General features: G+C 33.1%; 2 protein-coding genes across 4 annotated transcripts in view; one reads left to right on the top strand and one right to left on the bottom strand.

The window, feature by feature from the left end:
* Positions 1–1,081: 1,081 nt before the first annotated feature.
* On the bottom strand, positions 1,082–18,397 carry LOC149418741 (BBSome complex member BBS2-like). Of its 2 annotated transcripts, none has more exons than XM_089638966.1 (11): positions 18,301–18,397; positions 12,933–13,116; positions 11,533–11,762; positions 10,987–11,169; positions 8,429–8,651; positions 5,773–6,041; positions 4,579–4,761; positions 3,546–3,950; positions 2,052–2,215; positions 1,645–1,793; positions 1,082–1,274 (listed from the first exon to the last, which is right to left on the bottom strand). In XM_089638966.1, exons 2-11 carry the CDS (start codon positions 13,066–13,068, stop codon positions 1,174–1,176), a joined length of 2,043 nt encoding a protein of 680 aa, XP_089495092.1. In that variant the 5' UTR covers positions 13,069–13,116; positions 18,301–18,397; the 3' UTR covers positions 1,082–1,173. The 2 variants fall into 2 exon arrangements, with proteins under 2 accessions (XP_089495092.1, XP_089495093.1); XM_089638967.1 differs by lacking the exon at positions 18,301–18,397 and adding an exon at positions 15,215–15,337.
* Positions 17,736–26,862, top strand: part of puml (pummelig) — a 41,118-nt gene continuing 31,991 nt past the window's right edge. The window contains exons 1-2 of one of the 2 annotated variants that reach the window (XM_089638968.1): positions 17,736–17,992; positions 18,363–18,442. In XM_089638968.1, coding sequence (XP_089495094.1) covers positions 17,955–17,992; positions 18,363–18,442 — 118 coding nt within the window. In that variant the 5' untranslated portion in view covers positions 17,736–17,954. The remainder of the gene's footprint in view (positions 17,993–18,362; positions 18,443–26,862) is intronic. The other variant, XM_089638969.1, reaches the window with a different exon arrangement.

A 26,862-nucleotide genomic window follows, 5' to 3' on the forward strand; every position in this document is an offset into this window, starting at 1 on the left:
TGTCGATATATTGATTATGATAAATTGAAGTAATCATTTATTTACGGCTTATTCACAACATTTCTTTGTTGGACTTTGAACACTTTCGCAATGGCACCAACAAGAAGGTTCTTCTCAATGTCAGCTGCGATAAGGTGCGTTACGCCCCACAAAGTTTGATATTTTAGACATCTACCATACAAAATTCATGCCATGTACAATGATCGTTTGATTGCATGAGAAACCAGATAATGTGAAGGCTTGTATAGAAAATGGTCTACCATCGATACTGTTTTCACAGCACGGTTTTGACAATGTGTCTGACATATCCCTTTATAAATTCTAAAATAGAGCACTATATCTATGGCCAATTCATGACTTGTTTTTTGGACCTGGTTTTGATTGGTGGACTCATTTGGACGTGTATGCGTTATATTTTTATATTAAACTAGCTGACTCCTTCCAGAGCTTTCAAGAGCATTCTCGAACATTCCGGAACCTTCTAGACTCACAGACACACTCCGCCACTCAGTTTGAAACCTTATAGAACCATCTTGAACTTTCTCCTTCCAGAACCTTTTAGAACATTCGAGAATCTTCATGATCTTTCTGGAACCTTCCAGACTCACCGACACAGTCGGCGGGCCCATTCTGTAATAATCTGAAGAATTTGCAGCCTTCCCATAACAAATCACATTTTCGTCACCTACTCCCATCCATGCTCAGCCACACCCACCAAACTCTCTTACTTTTGAAGTGACACCGAGGACTATCTACCACCATAGCCACCGGTGGGTGGTGGAAGTGGCTGGTTGTGAAGAAAAATAGGCGGGTAGGGAAACACGGGTTTCTTTTTATAATATATACATTAGATTTTATACTTTGACTACTAAAAACATCATTTAGGATGAAGTAAAAGAAACAAAAGCTGTGATTCGTTAATTCACTTATATGTATATTTTTTATGAACCAAAAGTATGTACATGTAGTTGTAATATTTTGTATACAAACATACACATATACTGAAAACAATGACCAAATTACATATATCAATTGTCTCACATACTATATTTTTCTATGGAATTTTCTGTTTGCAACAAAGATCTGTTTATTATTAATTTATATGTATGTTAAGATAACTTATTTATTTAATACATTTTTAAAGTGTGCACTTTGGTTTTATTGATAATGATTCTAAGCTTCTCCGATGCTGATTATTTTGATCAAAGCATCAACATTTTTATTTTTGATTGCAGTTTTACAATGGTTGATCATAGCTGATGAATATTTTCCAACTGAAAATGAAAAATGATTAAATAATATCTTGTAATATGTAATCAAATCATTTATAAATGTAATGTATGATAAAAAGTTGAATATTTAAGCGATAGATGGCGCTAGTCATAAAGCTTACTCCAGAGTCCGACAGATGTCGCTAGAGTGTAACAATTACTTGTGAGATGAGATTGACAGGGAACAAGCTTCTCGAACCAGAGAATTATCAACCCTCGGGTAATGAACAGTGTAGCTAAATCCAGACATATTTATTTGTAATGTAAATAAACAATTATAAGTAGAACCTTTTACTTTTTAACAAAAAGTTCCCAACACTTAAATCTGCAAAGTAAGACAGATATAAGAAACATAATATAAATTTTTACTAACTTCTTAATCTCGAAGCCTTCTGAATGATCATATTAATTTCTTTTAAGACTGCCGTATTTTCCTTATGGTTATTCAGGCGTATGTTATTTCCTCGTATTAGATCGCCGTTAATATCCATTAGCTCGCCGTAGCATTTCATCATATCTGGTCTGAAAGGCATTAATTAATTCATTTGGTAAACTAGAACACAAAATAAAACCCACGTCCACTCAATCGTTTTTTGGGATGTTATGCCAAGTTTGCAAAAGCTTTTTGAGCGATCACGAGCATAGAACCAAAAAAAAAGGGATAAACAGTGAAATCTAGGTGGATTCATTGGCTTTAAACCGCAGTAAGCAGTTTTTATGCTTTTTCGGTCCTTTGGGCTGATTTATTCCACTTTAGAGGTTTTTTTTCTGGGAACTTACAGATCATGCGCTCTTTTAGCTTCCGCCATAGTGACCAGGCTCTTTATCATTTGCATTTGTTCCGCTACATCGGTGTCCAGTCTCATCCTTGCCTCCTGGATCCCATCTAGACTCTCCACCAGCTCCCGGAGACGAGCCTCTTCTTCGGTGAAATTTCCTTTAGTCTTGAAAAGGAATAGCGTTAATAACATTCTTACTCGAAGTTTTTTTTTTTGCGTGAATACTGCACGAGAGTTTCAACTGTTCTGAACCAGTGGAAAGAAGGCATCCTCTTTTGAGGTATGTAGCGAGGTAAGAGGATGGTTAGAAAATACCTAGCTACTCAGGTTTGGTCACTAAACACGGCTATCGTCATTTTCAAGTAATGTTTCGATTCTGAATAAACCAGGGCGATATGAGCATCTATCAAATGAAATGTGCCGCAAAAATACTACAGAACTCTCAGTAATCCATTGCTCGATTATCTAACAAGTACTACAATCCGCCATTATTTTTATTAGTTGAAAGCACAAAAGCAAACTTTATAATTCGCTAGCTGTCATATGTCAAATTCAGTAGTCTACTGCTTGGCTAGACTGCCTAGAGCGCCAAGCTTTGTATACCGATGAGTTGGTTTATCTTACTCTTATCAGTTACTATAACACCGTTTAGCTTTGCTAGAGCTGACCATTTTACCAGTAACCAGGGTTGATTATTTTTGTTTTAGAACATTTTGGTTAGTCCTCTGTATATTTGAGCAACTGTCGCATGTGTTTGTGTTCGTGTCACTCTGCCACATTTTTTGTTTTAATAAGTTTATAAAATGGAGTCTTCTCGGAAAGTAAACAAAACCTTAACTTTACACCAAAAAATAAAAATTTTACGAAAGATCGATAGCGGTGTTTGTTTGTAGCTAGTTAGGGGCCGTTCAAGTATTACGTAAGCAGATTTATTACAATTATTTACCCCCTCTTCCTCCTTGTCACCAAAAGTATGCAAAGCTCTTACCCCCCCCCCTCCCATGCTTACGTAAAAATTGGTACCTATATGCATTTTTCTGTTAATGTATTCTGTTTTTTTATTGATTCATAAGCAGCACTTATAAAATAGACTTAGGATAGAGGACTGTAATGTACATAATATTCATTCAAACAAACTTTATTGACACAGTGGGAATCCCCGAATATGTATTCGGTTTTCAAACATAGACAATGTGTGGGTTGCCAATGTGTAAAAAAAAATAACTACTGCTGAGCAGTGCTGACGTAATCACTATCTCGACCCCCCACCCCCCCATGTCATCAAAAATAAGCAAAGCAAGGACCCCCCTGCCCCCCTATAGTGCTTACATAATACTTGAACGGCCCCTTACGCCTAATGTGATCGTTAAGGATCAGCAGAAAACGGATGGTATGAATGCTTCTATGGAAACGAAAATTATGTGTGCATGGCTACCATTTCAGCGCCTTTCTGATGTTTTATAAATGCATACCTTAAGTGTAGTAATTTTTTTACCTGCAAATGTTCCAAATTAAGAAAATTCCCCAAACTTTGTACAAGATCCCCCGCCAATCCCATATTACTTGTGTTAAACTTCACTTCTCCATTGGCCTCGAAATCCATTAGCAATAAAGTGCCATCTCTGAGGCAATTCAGTAGGATGTGCAGCTCCTGAGAGTCGTTAGGGTTCACATCCACATCATCGGGCAGGAGGAAGTTCTGGTTTAGCCAAATACAGATTCGCTGCATTCGTTCGGTTATGATGAACGTGGCATTGCTAGTTGAGACGTTCAGAGGAGGCTGATCGTCAGATCTGCGGCTCTCGTCAGTATCAGGCATGGAATACATTGAGAAGCGTGGCAGTTGTCTCGTCAGTTCAAAGACGTGGAATTGGCTGCTGTCAGGGTATCCGACGAATGCCTAAAATATGTATAAAATGCGGTTTTATTTTATTAACTCTTAGTGTGCCCAGACATCCACCGTGGATTTGCTAGTAGTTAACCGCACGTATGATATTTTGAACCTTAAAAAATGGCCTAACTTAATAATTTTTTTTTATTCGTTTGGCGAGGAAATAATGTATCTTAACATTATTCAAGCTTTTCGTTTCGTCGTTTATTTTATTTGTGAAAAAGTGCGTAGCAAAATTCAATGTCAAATATCATAATTATCTAAAATATAACTTATTTTTATTGTAAATAACACTTTTTTAGAAAAGCTTAGCTTAGCTGGAAAATATAATGAATCTTGAGAATACTTTCATACCTCTTCATTAGATTACATTTTTTCATAACATTAGAGAGAAAAAAAAACATTTATCTGAATGATTAGCCACTCTGAGGAAACTATGTAGGATAGACATATAATTGTATAAACACATTATCTGATAAGTTGTTACAATTTACAAAAACAAGTAAGTTATTACGAAAATAGTGTCTGCCGGTGTACGGCGGGCGATTGGCATTTTACCCCCGGCCTCCTAAAGGTTAATAAAAGAAAAATATAAGTTGGTGGTTTAGACAGAACAGGTTTCTTGTTCACAACAAACCTTTATATGAATATCTACTGCAACATCTTTGGGAGGCTGTAAGGCAATGTCCAGGTTGTTACTGAGCTGGCTTTGAGTTGGGTGCTCAATGAGAGTCTCGCCCTCAAATATCCCCTCGGCAAATATCATCACTGCCTTAATTATTGTGAAGTTGTTAGTGGATACAGCAACCTGCACGTTTGCCTGTGGAAATAAAATTTACTAATTGAATTGATTAATTAAAGATTATTTTTTTTATTTAATGACGAGATTAACCGGACATTGACGGATTTTGATCGGTCAGTGGCTGAGTGGACATTACATCTGGATCCCACCCATGCGTCTCGAGTTAAATTCCTCGGCTGGCTACCCCCATCACGGTTCCGATCACGAATGATCCGGGCATGTTCGTCTTTCTTTTTAAAGAATATAATAGTTAATTATTGAAGACAATATTAGCGATTCTCAAACTAAAATTTGAATCAGAAGAAGATATGGTCGCATCTAAGACTTGAACCCAGGACCTTTGCCTTGCCGGGGCACTGCTCTATCAACTGAGCTAATGAGACCTTATCTCCTTCGGTCATATTTAATTGTATCATACTTCAAATAAGAACTACCAACATTGTCTTCATTTTCTTAATGCATATTTTTATTGACTGCTATCTTTATGTATGATCAAATTTTCGTAATCGAATAAGAAATAAGAATCGCTAATACTGATTTAAATAATTAAATATTACAATTTGAGGTTTTACTAGATTGATTTTATCCAAAAAATAAATTAGGAATGAATTCCATTAAATGTGACTTTTTTTCATACTGGCAACGAGTGGCAGAGTTATCTATGGTACAATTAAAGTTTCGGTTAAATCTATGGTCATTCAGTTGTTTGATGTCACTTAGGACGGGTTGTTTCGGAGAATTTGAACAATTTGTCAAATTTCAACATTCATTTACGCGTTCTGTGGAAGTCCTATTCAAATTCTGTTATTATATCATTATAGGCTAGTTGCTTGACAGAACTGAAATAAAAACAGAACTTAAAAATATCTTTCACAGAACTTGAAAATTAACTTTGAAATTTGAAGAATTGTTCAAGTTCTCCGAAACAACCCATCCTTAAACTATTTCGCTTGGATGGATGTATAACTGGACCTAAGAAGCTGTGCTCATAGTGTAAGAATTTCTGCGATAGAATGCCAACAATATAACCTTTTTGCTCTCATCCCCATGATTAGTAGACAGTCCAATTTGCAGCCTTGTGTTGGCAGGAATGATTCCCATAGCGGTTGCCGGGGTATACGGAGTATCTCCAATCTCCCTGTTCTTGTCGTATTGCTCATTAAACTTGGTGTTGCTATCGTAGTGCTTGATTTCCAGTAACAATGCTTGTTTTCTTGTGAACAACTCACTTATTGATTCTTGCTCCATTTTCGAATTGATTTGGCTGACTTGATCAGTAGACGTTGTATATCCTCTCACTGGAATACACACAAAAAATATATATTTTCATCAAAGTCTTGACAGGGTAAAGGTCAATTAGGTTGGGGTCATAGAAATTGATAAAGGAGACTTTAAATTAATGCCCCGCAGTTATTAGCTTCATGCACACGGGCTGCATTTAAAAAAAAAAAATAATATTAACTCCACACAGGAGGCCTTGAAGAAAATAATTTCCCATATATCATCTTTGGGGATGCTGTGTGGAGGGTCTTTTTGTGGAGAGGAAGAAGTGAACATGGGTCTTGAAGAGTCCCATGTTGTAGGAGGGAGGAAACACAGAGGCCGGCAGTTCGTTCCACAGCCAAGCTGTTGAACTTAAGAACGATTCGTAGAAGCGACCCGTTCTCATGTGACAAATGTCAACCGTGTACAAATGTTTGGCGTGTATCCCGACTACGCACAGGTGCCGAAGGGATCAATGACGCTAGTTCCTCAGAGCATCTTCCATTGTAATACCGATAGAACAAGGACAGCATACCTACCTGACGCCTGTGCTCTAAAGATTGCAGTCCGTTTGTTGAGATTGGGGAATCTATCAAACGGACCGCCCGTTTCTGCACAGTCAAAGGTTTTTTTCAGGTATTTAGGGGCTCCAGACCAGAGATGGCTGCCAAATTCAACAGTAGGGCGCACTTGCGATTTGTACAGGGTCAGCGGTTAGCAGCATAACACGCATGAGCCATTCACAACTAGCATATAATGAATTAAGCAATCAAAAGGACAAAACAGAGTGTACAACATCATTTGTGATTATAATATTCTATTTGGGCCTTCCCATTAACGTCCAAGTATTTATTAACTTACTTGCTAGTTCTTGGCTCATGTGAATTGTACAGCCCCGTCTGCAGGTAACTAATTATGCGCTTACCCTTATTAATTAATAAGTGAAGCTAATCCAACACTGATATTATATTATATTTCTGCTCAAAAAACTCTATTAGGATTATTTTTCTCGTCACCCCCTGAAGTTTTGCAGTAACGTGAATAAATAAATTATAAATAATGTGAATACTCCTTTACATTCATAAATACAAAATACAACATTTGGGCAAAAAAGCTTCCTGTACCCTACAACCATTGATGTATTTATTAGTCTATGCCTACAACAAAATCCCACTTTCACTCAAAACTCACAACAATATTTTAACATTTAAATCTCAAATAAGAAGCTGGATACAAAACATAGAGAGATCAGAAATAGATAATATACTGACACCAAATACAGACTGAAACCGAAAGCACTCAACTTAACAAAAAAACACCTTGATATATTTATAATTATTTCAGAAAAAAAACACTATTCAATATATTTATGATTACTTTATATTATCCATTTTAATTAAATGTTAATCTCAAGTGACCTATAAGTGGTAAGTATTGTACTGTATATTATCTCCATAAATAGTTAGTAATAATATAGATCAATGTACAAATGTATTATAAATTTGTAGAGCGCCCTTGAGGTGATTTTGCACAAAAACGGCGCTATACAAGTCATCCAATTATTATTATCCGTACTACTAAATTTTAATCATATTTAAATTTAATCCTCAGAATGTGAAATCCCAGTGAGGATATCATTATATCTATTTGTTACAACAAGAAAAAAGATAAAATAATTTTTTTATATAATTCTGACTTTATGTCCGGGTTAAATCTTCCCCACAAGAAAAACTAAACCCTTCCACACACTTTTCCACAAATGATCATCTCGTCAATCCACATTATGTAAGTGCATTATATAAGCATAATAAATACAAAACAATACAAGAACAACACGTCAAATCACCAGAGATCAAATGGGAAAATAATTCACCGACTCCAGATATTTTCACATATTATGGGTTCGGCTCGGTACAACTCCTAACTGGACCTATAAATCCTACTGATCCCTCAATATAAATATTAAAAAATCTTTCGTAATCATACATTTATTTAAAATGACTGATTTTTGCATTTTTAAATACAAATTCTTTGACAGATCTAATATACCTAAATTTTGAATGAGAGAGCTATATATGCCAGTAGCCGAAATAACAAATGGTAATATATTTATGGTCTGAGAATGTCAAATTCTTTTAATCTCAGTTGCTAAATCTGTATTTTCTTATTTTTTCAGCAACAGATTTTTTAATATTACAGGAATTTGGAATAGAGACATCAATGATATAAGTTATATTATTATTATTGAACATGTAATACCATATAAATAATATATTGCAAACAATATAAATATTTTATGCTGAAATTGTGTATTTTGACATAAAATTCAAGTTTCTCCCCACAACCTCCCTATAGAAATTTTTAACCAAATCGGTTTGAGAGCTGTAAAATTTTTCCTGAATAAAAATAGTCCCTGGATTACCTTCGCCTTCAATTGATACGCAAATCAGATCATTCTTCCCGAACCCCCTGTAGTCTCCCTCCACAATCCCAGCAATGGACTGTTCCATGCTGTCTTTGAACAAAACATCTCCAGTTTTAACATCTCGGGTGTCTATCTTTCCGTTGGACCATCCAGTTATCAACTGGCAGTTTCCCATTCCCAACAAGTCGTAGCTGTATATCTGTATCGGTGTGTTTTTAGACTAGAACAATCAAATTTTAAATAACATATATAATGAGCCACTTGCATAAATATTTTATTTTTCCATTCAAGAAGGATTTATAACGCACTCAGAATTTTTTAGAAATAAGAATCGTTATCTTTATTGATATTTGAAAGGCCACACAATTTAAAGAAAAGCCTATGTCCCATTCAGTTATTAAACAACTTTCAAAACGCATAGCTAAATTAATAAAATAATTAAGATCTTTCTATAATTTTGTAAAAAGAAAATAAAATCATTTGGGTTCAGTTTTAAATGTCAGAATCGAATTATTGAAAAAGCTGACACAGTGTGGTTATATTTTAAAAAGTCATGAGTCATCGGTGAGGAGTTTTATTAATTATTAATATATTCACAATTCATTTCGTACACTTTATTTTGCCCTTTTGACTGCTTAACCCATTGGCCTCCGAATTGTTTGGCCAACAAATTGTCCTTCACATCCGAATTAATTTTGTACCAAAAGTTTTAAATCTGCAGTGGTGTATTAAATCTTACATAACTTTTAGACTAAACATGCAAACGAAACTTTTTTTTTTCATTTACTTGTGCATTGAATCAAGGTATGTAAAAAATATATGCAGTGTTTAAAAAAATAATAATAATATGATTAAAAGAGGATATAAAAATTTTTTTTTTATAAAAACCAATTTTTTTTCTTCATTTTTTTATAATTGGATTAAGAAAAGTTGTTCATTAATCATACTTATTACCATAATATATATTTTTTCAATTTGGGCTGATGTTAGCCGTGCACCACGCGTTTTACGAACAAGCTTGTCAATTCCCGAACCACACGCCATTTTGAAAAAATTCAATGATGCTGAAATATAACAAAATTTCAATCGTAAATATCTGGAAAAAACTGTACCAACGGAGTCCTGACAATTACTACGAAATGAATGCTTAATTATCTACAGAGCGATTGGCATTTAAAATTTTAAACACAATGTCAATAATGTATCCCTTTTTCGTTTTTAAGCCGACAGACATCAGACCCTCAGTCGTTTGATTTTAAGACACATCGTCGTACACACGCCCGGACGGCGTGGTTTGAGGCCAATGGGTTAATTATTTATTTCCTATTTGGGAGCGGCTCATGTGGTAACTAAATAAAAATGATAACAAATAATTATAAGCAATAATTAGTCGCCCGAAATACCGATACAAATTGAAAAAAACTCCCGAGTAAAAATAAATGCCGCCAACGGGAATTGAACCCGTACCTTCTGATGTCCGGTTAGGCGCTCTGAACCACTGAGCTATGTCGGCTTATTTCCAACCCTCCAAATGATTCAATATGTACTAGTACCTCAATCAACAATCACTGCTTATTATATTTTTTCCACCTGAAAACAACCAACTTTATTTTTGTAGGAAAGGCTTTGTTAAAAGCTAAATTTCTCACTAGATGGCGATGGGAGATATTTTCAATTTGTATTGATATTTCGGGCGACTAATTATTTGTTATCCTTTATGCTATGCATAAAACCTTGTCTTATAAACATCAGTTTATCATTAAAAAAATAAATAAAAATGCAGCAAGATGCTCTTTATATAAAATATATGCAAATAGGAAGGATCCTTTCGTGAAATTTATTATATTTTTTTATCAAGGGTAAACGTAACGTTCATTTCAATCTACGCATTCATAGATGGCATAAATTTAATTATTGTATCGTATCGTAATATATTGTATCTGTGATTCAATCCAATATTGTATTTGTATGCCTCTCTTGAAAGAATTGAGTTTTTATATGGACAAAACTATCTATCGATATTCGTATTGCGTATGTACGGGCCTAAGCAAGTAATTTGTGTTAATATTTTAAAGCATAACAAGTTAAGAGTAAAGTAACAAGTAAAAAAAAGTAACATAACAAGTAAAGAGTGTATTTTCATACAATAATTAAATTTATGCCATCTACAAATAGGTAGATATATAACGAACGTTAAGTTTAACCATAAAATTTGATTTATAATATTCAACATCATCGCAATCTTAGGTTTTAACTCGTCTGCTGCCATGAGCCACAAATAATAAAACATACTTTCAATTCTTCTCGGGATATCTCCACTCTCTCCATATATGTAATAATAATTGGTTAATTTATATAGTGCCATTTAATTGTGAAAAATCACCTGAAGGGTGCTGTTAACACTTTTTTTTTTGCAAAACCCGATCGCCGCCAAGCTTTTGTTACTGAATATAAAATAACATCTTATTTAGACATCTACTTTTTTTAACCTTAGTTGACAGGCGTGGCAGCGATTGGATTTTAAAACTGTAAATATCATAAATACGTCAAGTTACCTTAACCCGCCATAAACGAATTCCTTCCTCATAAATGCCAACAGTCCCATTAGATAAACCATAAGCAAAGCGCTGTTCCTGCATCACAGCCAAGCCGATGAGGATCTCAGTTTCCGACAACTCCAGAAGCACTTGATCCTCTTTGAATATCTTTATTGTGTAGTCGGAACATCCAACTAACAACTGAAAATAATAATCCAATCTTACTACGATCCATGGGTGTCGGCAGAGAGGGGCACCTGTGCAACATGCATCTCATTCCAAAGCAGAAGATACTAAGCACTCATCTCAATCAAGTGGAAATTATTAAACTTGTCAATATCACTCTGATCCAAATCCCAATTTCCAATTCATTTTAAAAACATTGGTTGAAAAGGCTTTAGCAATGCTTAGTGACCAAATTTGAGTCAGCAGGTACTCCCTAACCTTTATCTTCCTCAGTTTCTTCCCTTCTCCACTTTCATGGCATAATACCACTACTGGTCTCAGGCATTTGAGTGCAGTGTTACATATGTAAAAGGAACTGATTTCTTAGTAGCTACTAACCTCATTTGTCCCGTCTTTATCGTAATCCATCAGAATCATGGACTTGACATCATCCCCCACCACATTCCAGAAGACCTCATTCCCCTGGTGGTCGAGACCATGAACGGATCCGTTGCCCCCGATAATGGCCAGTGGCTCCGAGTTTTTACCAAACTTCCCGACGACAATCTGGCTCACTCCATTGGGAGTATCTTTGAAGAAAATGTCTGCATTCTCCTGAACGTCGTATGCTGGCAAAATTATTCAAGTATTGTTGATAATACAATCAGTATAGTATATTACGATTTGGGCAGCTTGACCAACTATCCCAATGATTCCACTGGTCAATCGTGGAGCAAAATTTGGTCAGTCCCGATAATAGGGTATTTTCACTGTTTTTTTTTTATTCTCGAAAAATATTACTATAGTGAAAGTATTTTTTTTTTTTTTTTAATTTGACAAATAAATTTTCGACGACAACAATAAACGGCATGTTCGTTTTTATTCATGAATTCGGCGGCGTTGACGCCACGCCAAGCAACGTTGGTGACAGACGTCTTATTTATTGGCGTTTTCTGTCATAATGACGTTGTAGCCATTTGGAACCATTTCGGAATGTGCGGTTTTAGATATTTTTTGAAGTCAATAATCATGAATGACAATTTTAAAATTACATATTTTTAGCAAGATAATCATAATCAGAAAAATAAACATTTAGGACGAGCTGTTTCAGAGAATTTGAACAATTCTTCAAATTTCAAATTTAATTTTCAAGTTCTGTGAAAGATTTTTTAAAGTTCTGTTATTATTTCAGTTTTTTCTTTGAAAAAGAACTTAAATAGGACTTTCGCAGAACCCATAAATGAACATTGAAATTTGACCAATTTTCAAATTCTGTGAAACAACCCATACTTCGGATGGGTCGTTTTAGAGAATTTGAACAATCCATCAATATTCGAAGTTGATTTTCAAGTTCTGTGAAGGTTCTATTCAAGTTCTGTTATTATATCATGACTGGCCAGTTGTTTCACAAAACTGAAATAATAACAGAACTTGAATAGAACCTTCACCGAACTTGAAAATCAACTTTGTAATTTTATTAATTGTTCAAATTCTCTGAAACAACCAATCCTAAATCATAATTTGTGAAAATACCCCATTACGATTGTGAATTTCGAAAATAATTTTTATTTTCAGATTTTAAACTTTCAACCATTTATGAAAAAATTTATTTCCTGGTCTTTGAACAAATCGGTGTAAAAATGCTAGATTCGTTCTTATCCAAATGTAGCAGTAAAAAGTCAACGGTAAAAGTTCTTACAAGATTCTTGTTGGAAGTGAAATGAAAATTAAGATAAAAGTAGAAACCCAAGATCTATTTGCGATATTGGAGTTTTTTGTGACTTTGTTTATTTACTTACCTAACAACTGAGTCGGTGATCCGATAAACAGAATGTCTCTTTCAATTTGATTATACAACTGACCCGCTTCTAATGCTGTTACTGATTGGCTCATATTCAAGATGGCTACTTCTTTATGAGCTTCAGACCATTGCATCCGTCCCGAGCTAATACTATTGCTTTTATGAGGACTATGGATTATAACCTGAAAACATACAACAATATACTTTCTATCTTCGAAGGGTATTATGAATTAATAAAAATAAAAATGTTCTCTTTGTTCATATTAATAATAATAATATTTGGCTGATTTATGTATCGCAGTTTTTGTGGAAAATCACCTCAAGGCGCTGTACAAATATATATATATATATACATAGATTTATAATAATAACAAAATCTAAGGACGGGTTGTTTCGGAGAATTTGAACAATTCATCAAATTTCAACGTTCATTTTCGGGTTCTGTGAAAGTCCTATTCAAATTCTGTAACTATATCATTGTAGGCTAGTTGCTTGACAAAACTGAAATAAAAACAGAACTTGAAAAAATCTTTCACAGAGATGGAAAATGAACATTGAAATTTAATGAATTGTTCAAATTCTTCGAAACAACCCGTCCTAAGACTTATATCTTGTGACTTACGACCAAGGCTTATAACTACTAACTAAAAAAAAAAAATTATGTGAAACCCCACAAGAGTCTGAACTGCTCCCAATCGTCTGGGGCCAGTGAGACTATGGTAGCCCAATTGGGGTATGTTGTGATGCTGAATGTAGCAGAGAGGGAAAGGAGATGAAAGCGGAAGGTGGGAAAGTACCTGGCTATTCAGATCTGGTTACCGGAACGTGCCGCAAATATACTATATATTATTTTAAATGAGTAATTTGTGAAATAATAAAAATTAATCAAATAAAATTTATTTGCCCATGCTGGGATTTGAATCTGCGACATCCTGCTTGCTAGTCGAGAGCCTTACCCCTCGACCATGGAGGCCGTCTAAGACTTGAATCTAGTGACTTACGACTAAGGTTTATTATAACGACTTAAAACTAGTGACTTAATGACATACATATTTAGCTGTGGCTTAAAGTTCGACTTACGAATAACATACTTACGTTTAAAAATAGATGTTTTGTGCTTTGCCTGTGTTGTCAGTGATAATATTCAACTGCCATAAATCATTTATACGATTATTAAATGAAAAACGCGATTAAGGCGATGCCATACGTAGTAATGCTTAATCATGTGTTTTTGGTTTGAATATTTGGTCGCCTAGAAATGTTTCAGATGCTTTAATTAAATACTGCGAGTAGAGTACATCTTGACCTTTGAAATAATCGAGTTTTTTTTATATAAGTTTTTATAAGCCCAGAAAAAAATAATGTATAGGCCTATGAAAACTGCTTTAATGTTCAAAATCTCCTACTTACGAACCCATTTTCGGTTATGATTTTATTGTATAATGTGGCAAATTAAGTTATTTATAAAGTGATCGGAAAAAAATTAAATATTTATGACTGAACATCCACAAAATAAAATAAATGGCACTTTTTGGCCATGTTTTTTTCTTGCATAAATCAAAACAGGTGGATGGTGTTAAGCGGGAATTTAAACCTTATCGCCATCTGCGTAAGGGTTGTTATTGATAGCGGATCAATTTACAATATTACACGATGTAGTGCATCGCCTTAAATACCATAAAATTAAGACATGGGCTAAGTTTTATTGATTTTGTGTTGATCCTTTGTATCTTAATTAGTAATTATTAATGTCACTAGTGCAAACCGTTCCAAAAATCACATGATAAACATAGAAGTGCTATTGTGTACTAATATCTCGTTGAAACGTGTTCCATTATCATCACGCGAGTAGCAGTGCGCGGGGACCGGTTTTGCTAGTTTCCCGTCGTTCGGCGTTAGAGCGGCTCAAGAGTTGGAGGTCAAATTGGACTATTTGGAGGTAAAGAAGGGGAACCGATTTTTTCGCTTCTTGTCTCATCTAAATATAATACATCAATGGGGATATTCTGAATTCCTGACAATCTGTTCCAATTTTGAAAATGATATTTAAAATAATTTTCTTCAAAAATGTAATATAATGGCTGGGGTAGTACTTGTCCGGATTCTCGAAACACTTCCAATTTTAAAATGAAGCAAAAATTCAAATCAAAAGTTCTAGAGTGCATTGAACCGGAGTAACAGACTGAGGCACAATAGAAATTAGTAATTTTTTAAATATTTAATATTAAGTTACATGTTGACAATTATAAGAATGGGGAAATTAAAAAGAAGATACCTAACCTTATCCGCCGTAGTAGCAGCAGTAAGACAAACATGTGTACCATCATATTTTCCTATGGTCACAACTCCAGGCAATATTTTGTGATTTAACTCCAGCATAAAAACTGGTTGAATCATTTTGATTATGATTTTGAGAAATTTTGCTGAAATTTGTTGTTTATTTTCAACATGATATTTAAGAATTGTATGGATTCCGTTGCTATGGAAACTGCCAGTAACGGATCAAGGTAATTTTTGGGGGGCAAAAGTTGGCTTTTGCAGCCACTCTACCTACTTTTTTTTGTTAGGCAAAGTGGGATTGGTCGAACGGTCTTTTTCGTAAAAAAAATTACGTTTTTTGGGATTTATGTTTTTATTTTAAATAGACAAATTTGGAACAGATATGAACATTCATAATTACGACGTGAAAAATTGATAGTCCTCAAAAAACGTAAATAATACTTCTGTTTGTAAAACGAAACGAAAGTTTTTTTTTTTAATGTTGTTCTTGGTAGAAGTTTCTCTTCAACTTGAGTGAAAAATATTATGAATTAAAAATCATGTTTTTTTATTTATTTTTTATATATTCAATAATATTGTTATTGGGTTTATAAAAACAGTTTATTTTTAAACAAGTTCTGCTGTGTAATTATTATTACGCGTGACAGCTGTTTCGCCCTCTGAAGGCATTATCAACAATATTATTATATTATATTATATTATATATTTATTATATTATATTATATATTATATTATTATATTATATTATAATAACAATATTATTGAATATATAAAAAATAAAAATTAAAATGGAGTTCTACAAATTAAACTTAATAACAATAAATAAAAATCATGTATTCCTATAAATCAACAAACGCCGATTCTGAATATGTAAGTTTTATAATATTGTTTATTGTTTATTGTTGTTGTTATACGCCCATAGGGGCTTTTACATAGATTATAAATAAGTTTTACATAAGTTATCGAGTTAGAATTTATACTAAGAGTTATAAAAGTGAAGAATTTTAAAAAAATATACAAGTAGTTTTTGAAGAATATGGCGTAAAGAAACATTTTAAACAACATAATATTTAACAATAACAAAGAACAAAATATAATATAAAACATTACAATAACATATCTAATCGTTAAATCTATTACAATAATTTGTATGATTCCACAAAGTGTTGGTTTAATTTGAATTTAAGATTATAAAGGGAATCATGGAATATATCTATAATACCACCAAACTTGTTGCCCAAATCATGCATCCTATTGGTAAGTGAGTTTGACTGATAGTTGGTTTTATATGTGTCGCAAAAGAATGTTGTATTTTGTCTAGTATTTCTTGTCGGTACATAGAGTTTAATAGCAGCAACGATGGCAGGGCTGTCAATAAGGTTGTTCATGACTCTGTATAATAAAATTAGGTCTGAAATGGTTCTTCTGTCAGACAGCGTAATTAAATTAAGTCCATTCATCAAATTTACATAATTAATGTTTTCTATTGGAATTTTAAGCTTGAAATTTAAGTACCTAAGAAATTTGTGTTGAACCCGTTCTAATTTGTTAGAGTGTACTTTATAGAAAGGAGACCAAATAGGTGAATTATATTCCACTTGGCTTCTAACTAGTGAAATGTAGAGTGTTTTCATGCAATCCAATGACTTAAAATCAGTTAGGGTTCTACAAAGGAAGCCAAGAATCTTTAAAGCCTTATTAGTTATATCATCTATATGTGCTGTGAATGTTAAGTTTGATTCGAATATAACTCCCAAGTCACGAATTTGTGATACTGGTGTTAATATAATTAATTACATTTTAAATTAATAAATCGTCATTTAAAAACAGAAACAAGTAATATTTTAGCACTATTACAAATAATTTTTTTATGGAACAAGTAATATGAAATTCGTCAAATTCAACTTGTGATAACCCTAAGGTATAAATGAGGTAAGTACTAAAAAAACTTCTCTTCTTTCCTCCGATCAATAAACATTTTCTGTTTAGACATATAAACAAATTTTGTGTTTAAATTAGTTTGACCTCCACAATAAAAGTTTTTGGAGCATTCGTGAGTGTGACAAGAAGTCCCTTATTATTGTACGATCCCATAAATATACCACTCTCTACGATCCTGAGATCACCGGCGGCTTCATTGGCTTCATAGTTGCTGCTAAACTTCGCAGATATTTACGTCCGTCAAGTTACTCTATGGTAGGAGCCCTAACAAGATAAGCATTAAATACAAATTTTGTATTTTAACTAGTTTGGCCTACACACAATAGTTTTTGGTGCACTGACGGTGTGATAAGAAGTCTCTTATTATTTTGATTCTGAGGAGCTGAGATCTCCGGCGGCATTCCCGCGGCTTCATGAATACGACCTTGCTCTAAGTTTGCTAAGGGAAATATTTACGTCCGTCAAGTTGCTCTATAGTAGGAGCCCTGATAAGATATGGTGAGTGATACCATTACTAAAAATTACTGATATAATATCTGGCAAGATATTGCCTACCTGCATAGTCCATTATCTTGCCAGTGTATAAATATTTTTTCGCTACATTGGCATTTTTATATTAATATCGTTATTTACAACCACTGGTAACACTAGTGCAATTATGACAAGTCGAAGTCGGTGATGTTTTTGTGATAATTAAATAATGATAAGGTATTTTGTTTTCGTGAGTAATGCTGCGTGTTTGCATTGCATTGAATAAAAATATTTTTTGTTTCTAAAAGTGGAGTAAAATTTTTGACCAATGGCTAAAGAGTGTGAAATTGTTAACCCTGACAACAGGTTATATCCTTTACTAATAAACATTGCTTCGACTTATAAATGAGACTTTGCCGCTAAAACCTTATTTGTTTGAGGGTATGTGCGTGAGTTTCCCCACCATCGTCATGGTTTAGCATTTTGATGGTTGTACAAACATAATATGTAATTTATTTTTATTTTTACTAATGCGTAGATATGTTAGTTTATGAATCAAAATTACGTCACTAGTTTTACGTCGTATTATGATTGGATAGAGATCATTATTTTTTAAGTAGTTGGATCATCACCCTTTGAAAATATGTCGTGCTTGCCAAACTTCTTTTACTAACCTCCAAAAATCTTCTGCTGTCAAGAGAAGTTAAATTTGACACAATTATTTATTTTATTGCAGCGGCTGGTTTCCTGATTGGCTCAGCTGGTCACGCTCTTCTACTGTCATGCTGAGGGCCGCCGAGAAGAAGATTTTAGCATGTGAGTCTAATTTATCCAATTGTAATTATTAAGTATTTCACACATTAATTTAGGCGAATCGGACTCAGATATTGTATCTTCTGTGAATAAGCTATAAGAAAACAATGGCACCCTTCTAATCTATGAAATAAGTATGTGTTATTTTTCTAAAATTCATTACAATTTTATTATGTGAACCCCGCAATGCTTCACTGTTGCTAATGTCTCTATCGGGAGTCTCCGACTTCTTCCACCATTCACTACTGTATACCACATTATATTACTGTTAAAAAACTACCTTACATCGACTTTAATTCGATTCCATATCTCATTCCGGTGCAGAGATATTGCGTTAAGTATTCCTCGTGTGTCCCCGACTTCTTCTATCATCCAAACCACTCTCTAAACACTACTTGCACTAATAAGAACAACTTAAAATTTTTCAGCAATATCGGTCAACTATATTTTGAGTTTTGCGAGCACGAACATAAGTAGGCTGAATTTTCATGTATTAAGATTTGTTCTTTAACTCATACCACTCCTTTGTCGAGTGTGGCTCGACATTATATTTCTTACACCAACTCCTATGTCGAGTCATACTCGACATTATAGTAACGCAATTTCGAAAAATAATTTAAATTATCAAATGTATTTTTTTTTCTTTTAAACACTTTATATCTCATTCTGAATATTCCGAATACGCAAAATACATATATCTCGTCAAGTTTCGCCTTTTAGATAATTTTTAAAATCGTATTATTTTTAACCTTGTAAATGCACTGCGCAGTTATTTGGTTGCGACGCATGTAAGTAGGTAGGTACTTGCCTGTCTACCTGCGTAACAATAGGAAGCGCTGAGGGATTTCTCCCAACACATAACAAAGTATTCTTATACCTATTCACTTGTTATCACATAATATTTTGTTCTGTTTGTGTATTTACATTTGTTTTTACTGTTTTTAGTAGCAAATATTTCGTTAGTAGTGAATAAGGGCATATTAAGTTGTTAATTTTATATATTTCTATGTTTTTTGTACTCTATGTAAAGAAAGAGTAATAAAAATTACATATTTTAAAAATTTTTGTTTAACTTTTTATTGAGGCCACTTTTTATCCCTTTTTTGTAAATTAATTAAGGAGTTGGTAGTAGGTAATTAAAAAAAAAATTAGGAGTGCAAAGGGTTAAGAATGAGAAACTTACAGAAAAACTTCACCGAATCATAGTAACGTATCCGCCTCACTTTTAGACACAGATTGTGGAAATTACACTATGTTTTAACAAGTACTACAAGAAACAACTATTTACAAGCACAAAATAGGTTATTAGGCTCTTAGTTTGGATTAATTTATGTAATTCAAATGTATTTAGATTAAACCAAAACTTTCACAAGTGTTACTCCATATAAAAAAATACCAAAATGGCGGCGAAGGGTTTTTTATTATTTATAAGGTAAATTTTGAACTTTGATTGAATAAAAACGGAATTAGAATGCATCTTTAACCACTCGGAACATTAGAACGTCAAAAGACGTAAATATGATAATAGCGGTCAAGACATTAGTACGTCTTTTCACGTAAACGCGCGAGATTTTACAAAAATCAATTTATTTCCATCACATGTATACGGATTGCCATGATTTAAAAAACAGAGTATCGATAATGAATAACGCTACGCGTCTGCATTCAAGAATATCTATGGAATCTAGAGGTGCATTATCTAAGTCGATTGGATTTGTCATCTTGTTCGTTCATAATTTATTGCGTTTTTAAATAATTTATTAAAAATATTTTAGTTTGGACGGTTAATATTTTGAGGTGACTAATAGTTTTTAATTATATTTCTTCAATATATAAAGTGTTATTTCTTTATGATACTCAGAAAACAGTACATTTTTCACAGCTTTGAAATAATGGTCAGCGATTTTTAGATATTTTTGACGTTTTCAGAAAATGTATATTTAGAAACGCAAATATTTACGTACAACAAAACAATACGATAGTGAATTTCATAATCTTTCCAAAACATTTTTTAGAATGAGGCTACGTTTCCCAAAACGTGAGTTATGAAGCTTTTAACAAAACTCGTGAATAACACAAAAAATTTCGCGTTTTGACAGTTCGCAAAGGAACACAAAGTAAATAAAAGTCCTTTTCTGAGAGGTTAACCACTATCACAATGTGAATCATTATTTCTTGTAGTAATTTCCATAATCTGTACCTGGGAAATATTAACTAACCATTTATTTAACCAAATTATTTTTTTCACTGCACAATTATAGCCCTAATTATATCCCTAATTATAGGGTATTTGATATTATTCTTTTCCACGGCTGTATAAGATTTGAACTATAAACTTTCGATTCATTCTAGAAGGAATGATTTTGAAGTAAATGAAAAATATGAACATAATTCTTGAATTATTGAATTTAAATATTCCCCGTAGTTCTACTTTTGTAACGATGACAAATTCATGTTTTTTTTGTTGTTATTAATGCAGTGACATTACAAACAAGTAGTAGACACCAGGGAATAATAACTCCGATCGAAAATTGGAACCGAAATATTGTGACGTTACATATTGACTATATCCACCAATGAAAGTCTATGGAATAAACTTTCAGAATTTTTCATTGGTGTAAAGCAGTGCTCCGCAACCGGTGTGCCGTGGCACACTGGTGTGCCGTGAGCCGGACACAGGTGTGCCGCGGTCAAATTCAATGTATTTGACTTTTAAAATATTTCATTATGTATTTAATACACAATGACAAAATATTTTTCATAATATTGTCTATTTTTCATTGTCTGCAGATACTGTTAAAAGACGTATTCACAACATATTAGAAACACTGATTAGAAAACTGTTATTGGCTGAAAAATTTGCGCTTCAGATCAACGAAACAACCGATATTAAAAATAAAGCACAGTTGATAGCTATGTATTGTACTTTTCGTTGACGAGGACTTTATTAAAGAACATTATTTATTTTGTAAGGAGGTTCCAGAGCGAACTACCGGTGAAGATTTTTTTCAAGTAACCGATGATTTCTTCAAAATATATAATATTAAATGGAGCAATTGCATTGCTGTTTGCACGGATGGCGCTGCGGCAATGACGGGTAGTAAAAAGGGTTTTGTCTTTTATGAAAAACAAAAAAATCCAACGTTACAATTTACACACTTCTGCATACATCTTGAGCATTGATGGTCAAAAATTTACTGGAGGAACTTTTGAACACGATGAATGAATGCATTAAAATCGTAAACATAATTAAATCAAGAGCCCTAAACTCGCGAATCTTTGGAACATTCTGTGCAGAACTGGGAGCCAAATATGAATCTTTATTGTTTTATACTGAAATTCGTTGGCTATCCCGAGGCAAAGTTTTAGCTAGATTGTTTGAGCTTCGTCACGAGGTGTGTGAGTTTCTTTTAAATCAAAATATGCCCAAACTATATCAGTACCTCGATGATAATTACTGGATAGCCAAACTTGCATACATGGCTGATATATTCGAGCATTTGAATGAACTTAATAACGAACTTTGGCAGAAAGAGTTGCAAAAAGCATGTTTGGAAATGTACCAAAGGAGCAACCATAGTACAATTAAAAACAAACAATCAACTGTGGATCTGGCCCAACAACATTTAAATATGCTTCAGCAGAAATTTGGTCAGTATTTTTATTCCATTAATACGGAACAATACAATTGGATTCGAAATACTTTTGCAACCAATGCAATAAATTCTACGGAAGCAATGCTCCTTCAAATTCGAGTGGAATTTACAGATTTAAATACTGACATGACATTAAAACTTTACTTTTCCGAAGATCAATTAGATGTTTTCTGGATTTACGTTAAAAAAAGAATATCCTCACATTTCCGTCAAAGCATTTTTAACACTACTTCCATTTTCAACGACATATTTATGTGAGCAAAGTTTTTCAACGCTTGTATTAATTAAAAATGATAAGCGGTCATGCTTAAAAAGTCTTGACCAAGAATTTCGGGTTGCGCTGTCAAAATCGAGCCGAATATAAAACTTTTGTGTTCATTGAAACAAGTGCAGGTTAATTTAACAATTAATCGCTCATTAATTTATTTTTATTTTATAATAATTATTAAGATTGCGTAAAAATAAATATGTTATAGTTATATGTATGTATGTATAGTTTTCAAATAAAAAACAAGAAATTGTTGTAAAATTTGTGTATCCATAATATGTATATATTTTAGCTTTTGGTGTGCCGCGGAATTCTAGGAAGAAATTTAGTGTGTCGTATGTGAGAAAAGGTTGCGGAGCACTGGTGTAAAGTACAATAAGTAGGCTCCGAATTAGAATTTTGCTGTCTATATATTAGCATATCTATGGTTTTTTAGGACCAATTTGTTTCATACAAAAAGCCCGAAGTTATCGATCTAGTGAGTGGTTTATTTATGGTAGACACATGGAGATCTCAAAGACTTTTGAAATATTGGCATACAGAGCTCCTGGCCTAAAAGGCCCCTTTCTCTTTCATCATGATTTTAAATATTGGTTGTAGGATAAATAGATTTTATTTTGGCAGATCTCAAAAAGGCAAGCAAAAAATATGCTAATTGCCATATGTGTGATGAGAAAGTTTTTACATTTTTTTTTTTTTTTTTTTTTTTTTTTCTTATTATTTCTGGCTTTCTCCCTTCAAGGGTGTTCTTGGCCATCATTTAAAATTATTGAGAAATGAAAGGTGAATTTAAATATTAATTTTATTTAAATAGGCAAATTTCAAAATTATAATGAAAATTTGAGTTTGGCGAAAAAAATTGTCTCGGGATTATTTGCCTTTCAAAAACAAAAGTTTTTAATTTCTTAGACAATTAGAATTTTATCTTTCAAATGAACACCGTTAGTAATATTGAAAAATTATGACATCCGTCATAAATTTATACAAAAGAAATACTCACACATTAAATATAGAATTATCAATTAAGAGCGTTGTTTTAGCGGACGAAATTTCGACTCCCGCAAAAATAATTATTGTCCTGTGTCCCTCTCTAACGGAGCGGGGGTGCGGAGAGGGAGTACCTTGATTTTAGTACGGCTGACGTTGCAAGCGATCAAAAAAAGTTAGAAAATATGAGATTAAATAAAAAAGAAATTAAGTTCAATGCTTGAATATTTGCACGAAGTCGGTGAAATGTCCCTTTCGTTTAGTTCATTCCATTAGCAGACACAGACATACAAGGGCTTCCGACCTATTCTTTAATAGTATTGGTATATGCGCATGTACACGTTAGGCACTGACAATATCACGCACTGAAGGCCAGTAAAAGAGAAATGCTTTTTTTCTTTTGTGCGTGAATATATTTGCATCAAAACGGGGAATCACCCTTTTGTTTAGTTCATTTAAATTAGCAGATACGTGTATTATTGTAGGAGATACGGAAATTGTACACTTGATTTGATACTGTGGCAGCTGGCCACAGACAAAATTATAATAATAGTAATAATAATAGGTGTATAAGTTTATAAATTAGATAAGTACATAGAATTAACAGCAGTAAATAATATATGAACAGTAAGTAATATAATTGTAGAGAATAGAAATATACACTTACTTAAAATTTGTGTGAGTGCACCGGTAAAGGGCTTACCGTTACTTTTGACATAGGTAACCTTTTATTTTTTAATTTTTACATTACCTTTGAAATTTTTTTGTGAATCACATTTTTTTTATTTTATCTGGAAGAATGTTATAAAGTCGTGTCGCTGTGTATATAATTCCGAACACGCACTGACTTTATCACTGAGATTTTGGTCGAGATTATTTTTAAGTGTTATGTAAGAAGAATATTATGTGAACAACAAAATTAAGTAATACAACTATAAATAAAAATAACCATAAAAATAGCAGCACAATAATAAAACAATAACAGCAATAATAATAGCAACAAGCATATTTTATTAAAAATGTTCAATGAATCGGTATAATTATTTCCGTCCATTCTAGGCAGTGAGGAATACATTTATGGTAGTTAGTCCCAGATTTTTTATACTGAAAAAAATCCTATTTTATAATCTACACAATACATGTGCACAAGGTGAAAAATAAAAAAAAGTCGGACAGGTAGTAATTGTATAGTAAGAACAGACTCCAATATAAATAAGCAAATAAATAATTACATAAATATCAGAAAATTATCACACAATCAAAGAGGACCATCGTATGTGTATAAGAAATTGCATTTTCGAAGACACAAACTGTTCAAGCAAAATAATACAAGTTTCTTTAAAATATCTTTAAAACATCACGGAATTAAAGTGGATATTAATCACAGGTAGATAATAATACAATATACAATTACAATTAGGACGTATTTCACTACCAATCTCTCAATAAGTTGTCAACAAGCTGTATAGTAGTGAAGTACCCTAATACCCCGTCAGATAGACTAATTATTACAAAATGTATACTGTGTAGAATCTAACAAAACTAACACATCTAAACAAAACTATGACTTTAGCTGTTTCTCGGAATATGAACATCTTTTGCGAAGTGGCATCTTCCGATGATATCTTGGATCGACCAATTCTGGCAAAATACATTCCATATAAAATGTCTCCAGTGGCTTATCCATTTTATTCTGCCAGAACTGGTCGTCACGTTCAATTCTTTCAAACATCACTCCTAAAGGTGTCCAGACGACAAAATAACAAAATAATCTGCGAGTTACGTGAAGCTGCCCCTGAATTTGAAAGAAGTAATCGTGCATTCTTTTCAAAAATAGATTGCCTTCACGCAACTCGCAATACTTTATTTTTCCGGAAAGTATTGCCTCGATAGGCGTTAAACTTGCTGCAGTAAATGGACATTTAATTCTAAAACACAAATAACATTTTATAAAAGTCAATAACGTAAGTACCCTAATTCATAACCTAATTATCATTGTTAAAAATTCTCAAATAATGATTACTTACCCATGTTGAATGAAATAAATTATTTGGGGATGCTTCGGTTAAAAACTGTGGAGTTTAAAAATAATATTATTCGTAAACAAAGTAACAAATTCGTCAATTATATGTCCGCGCGGGCTGACTGCGAATGTCACATATACATACACTAGCAATAATAATAAAAATGAAGGACGATTGACGTAGGTATGTATGCATGTATTTGTTAGGCGGGCGATCTCTCACGAGCCCCGCCCCCCGGCCCGTGCTCCACCTACCCTAGCCAGCCCGACTCAAGAAAGTGCGAATGAGACAATAACAAAAAAGCTAGTTAAATAAACGTTGAATTTGTGGCCACCAAATTCGGCTTTTGAAGCAAATAAAACTTTTGTCGGTGAAGATTCAAATTTTATTGTATAGTTCATTATATGCCTGAGACACGATATGTGAAATTTTTTCAAAAATTTCTTACATTTGGTCACAAAAAATTGCCAAAGATGCCTCGTAAAATCGTCATCTTCTGGGGCCTATATTCTATAATTTAAGGCAAAAATCGAAAATCTGATCCATATCCGTACTTTATATATACCATGTCTTTTAACAAAAAAAAAAAAAAAAACAGTTTACTCTAGTATTTTAGCCGTAAATCCAAATTTAAATTTTGTATGAAACACCGGACCGGCACCGCAGCCGTTCCTCTTAATAAAATAATTTTGGTACCTATTTTATCACTTGTCTGAATCGTTCCCACAATCAATACCAATTTTGAAAATCAAAGCAAATCCCAGTTCTAGAGTTCATTGAACCGGAGTTACAGACACATCACCGAAATTACTTATGATACATTAATTTCGATTGTTTCCAGAAGATATTAAACGCCAATAGAGAAAGTGAGATAGTTAACACAGCAACACATAAGTATAAGGACAACTTATTGGCAGTAGGTCGTTTAATACTGTGTTACGTATTCATCTTAGCGTACGCGTAGTATCATGAGATGTAGAATGTAGTATTCAATGCAACTTTTAAATACATAAACGCTTGCCGGTCCTATATCTGTTTGGTACATACACACACATTCTTTGAATGTTCATCCTTGTCATACAAGCTTAATGTTTGAATTTAGAATTTACTGGAAATATAAGCGTGTTTGTTACTTGCCACATGTTGTGTTAATTTTAGAAGTATGTAAAATCATAGATTAAATGTTGTCAATATATTTTTTAATTTTGTGAAACAACATGTTTTTTCTGGTTCGGCTGATTGATCAATTAGTAATTTATTTTGTAAAATTATTTTATTGGGCATTGTCCAGATTAAATTGTTAGGAACTAAACAATAGAGATTGCTAATTTAAACAAATTACGAATATTAAAAACAAAGATTCATATAAAAGATTCACCACTCGTTTCGAGCAGAGACTAATTCTGGGATCTCACCTGAACTATTCTATGAGAATAAGGTCAATTTATAGAACGAATGTTTAGGTCGATTCAATAGATTTCATAGATT

The sequence above is a fragment of the Hesperophylax consimilis genome, chromosome 13, assembly GCF_061612785.1.
Source record: "Hesperophylax consimilis isolate HC1 chromosome 13, BYU_Hcon_1.0, whole genome shotgun sequence".
NCBI classification, from domain to species: Eukaryota; Metazoa; Arthropoda; class Insecta; order Trichoptera; family Limnephilidae; genus Hesperophylax; species Hesperophylax consimilis.

Excerpts from the sequence above, each read along its gene's own strand:
- LOC149418741 (XM_089638967.1), bottom strand. The coding sequence starts at position 15,331 with ATGATTCAACCAGTTTTTATGCTGGAGTTAAATCACAAAATATTGCCT. Across the intron at positions 8,652-10,986 it reads TTCGTTTATGGCGGGTTAAG|TCTAAAAACACACCGATACA; the intron begins GTAACTTGACGT and ends TGATTGTTCTAG. Across the intron at positions 1,794-2,051 it reads GCTAAAAGAGCGCATGATCT|ACCAGATATGATGAAATGCT; the intron begins GTAAGTTCCCAG and ends AATGCCTTTCAG.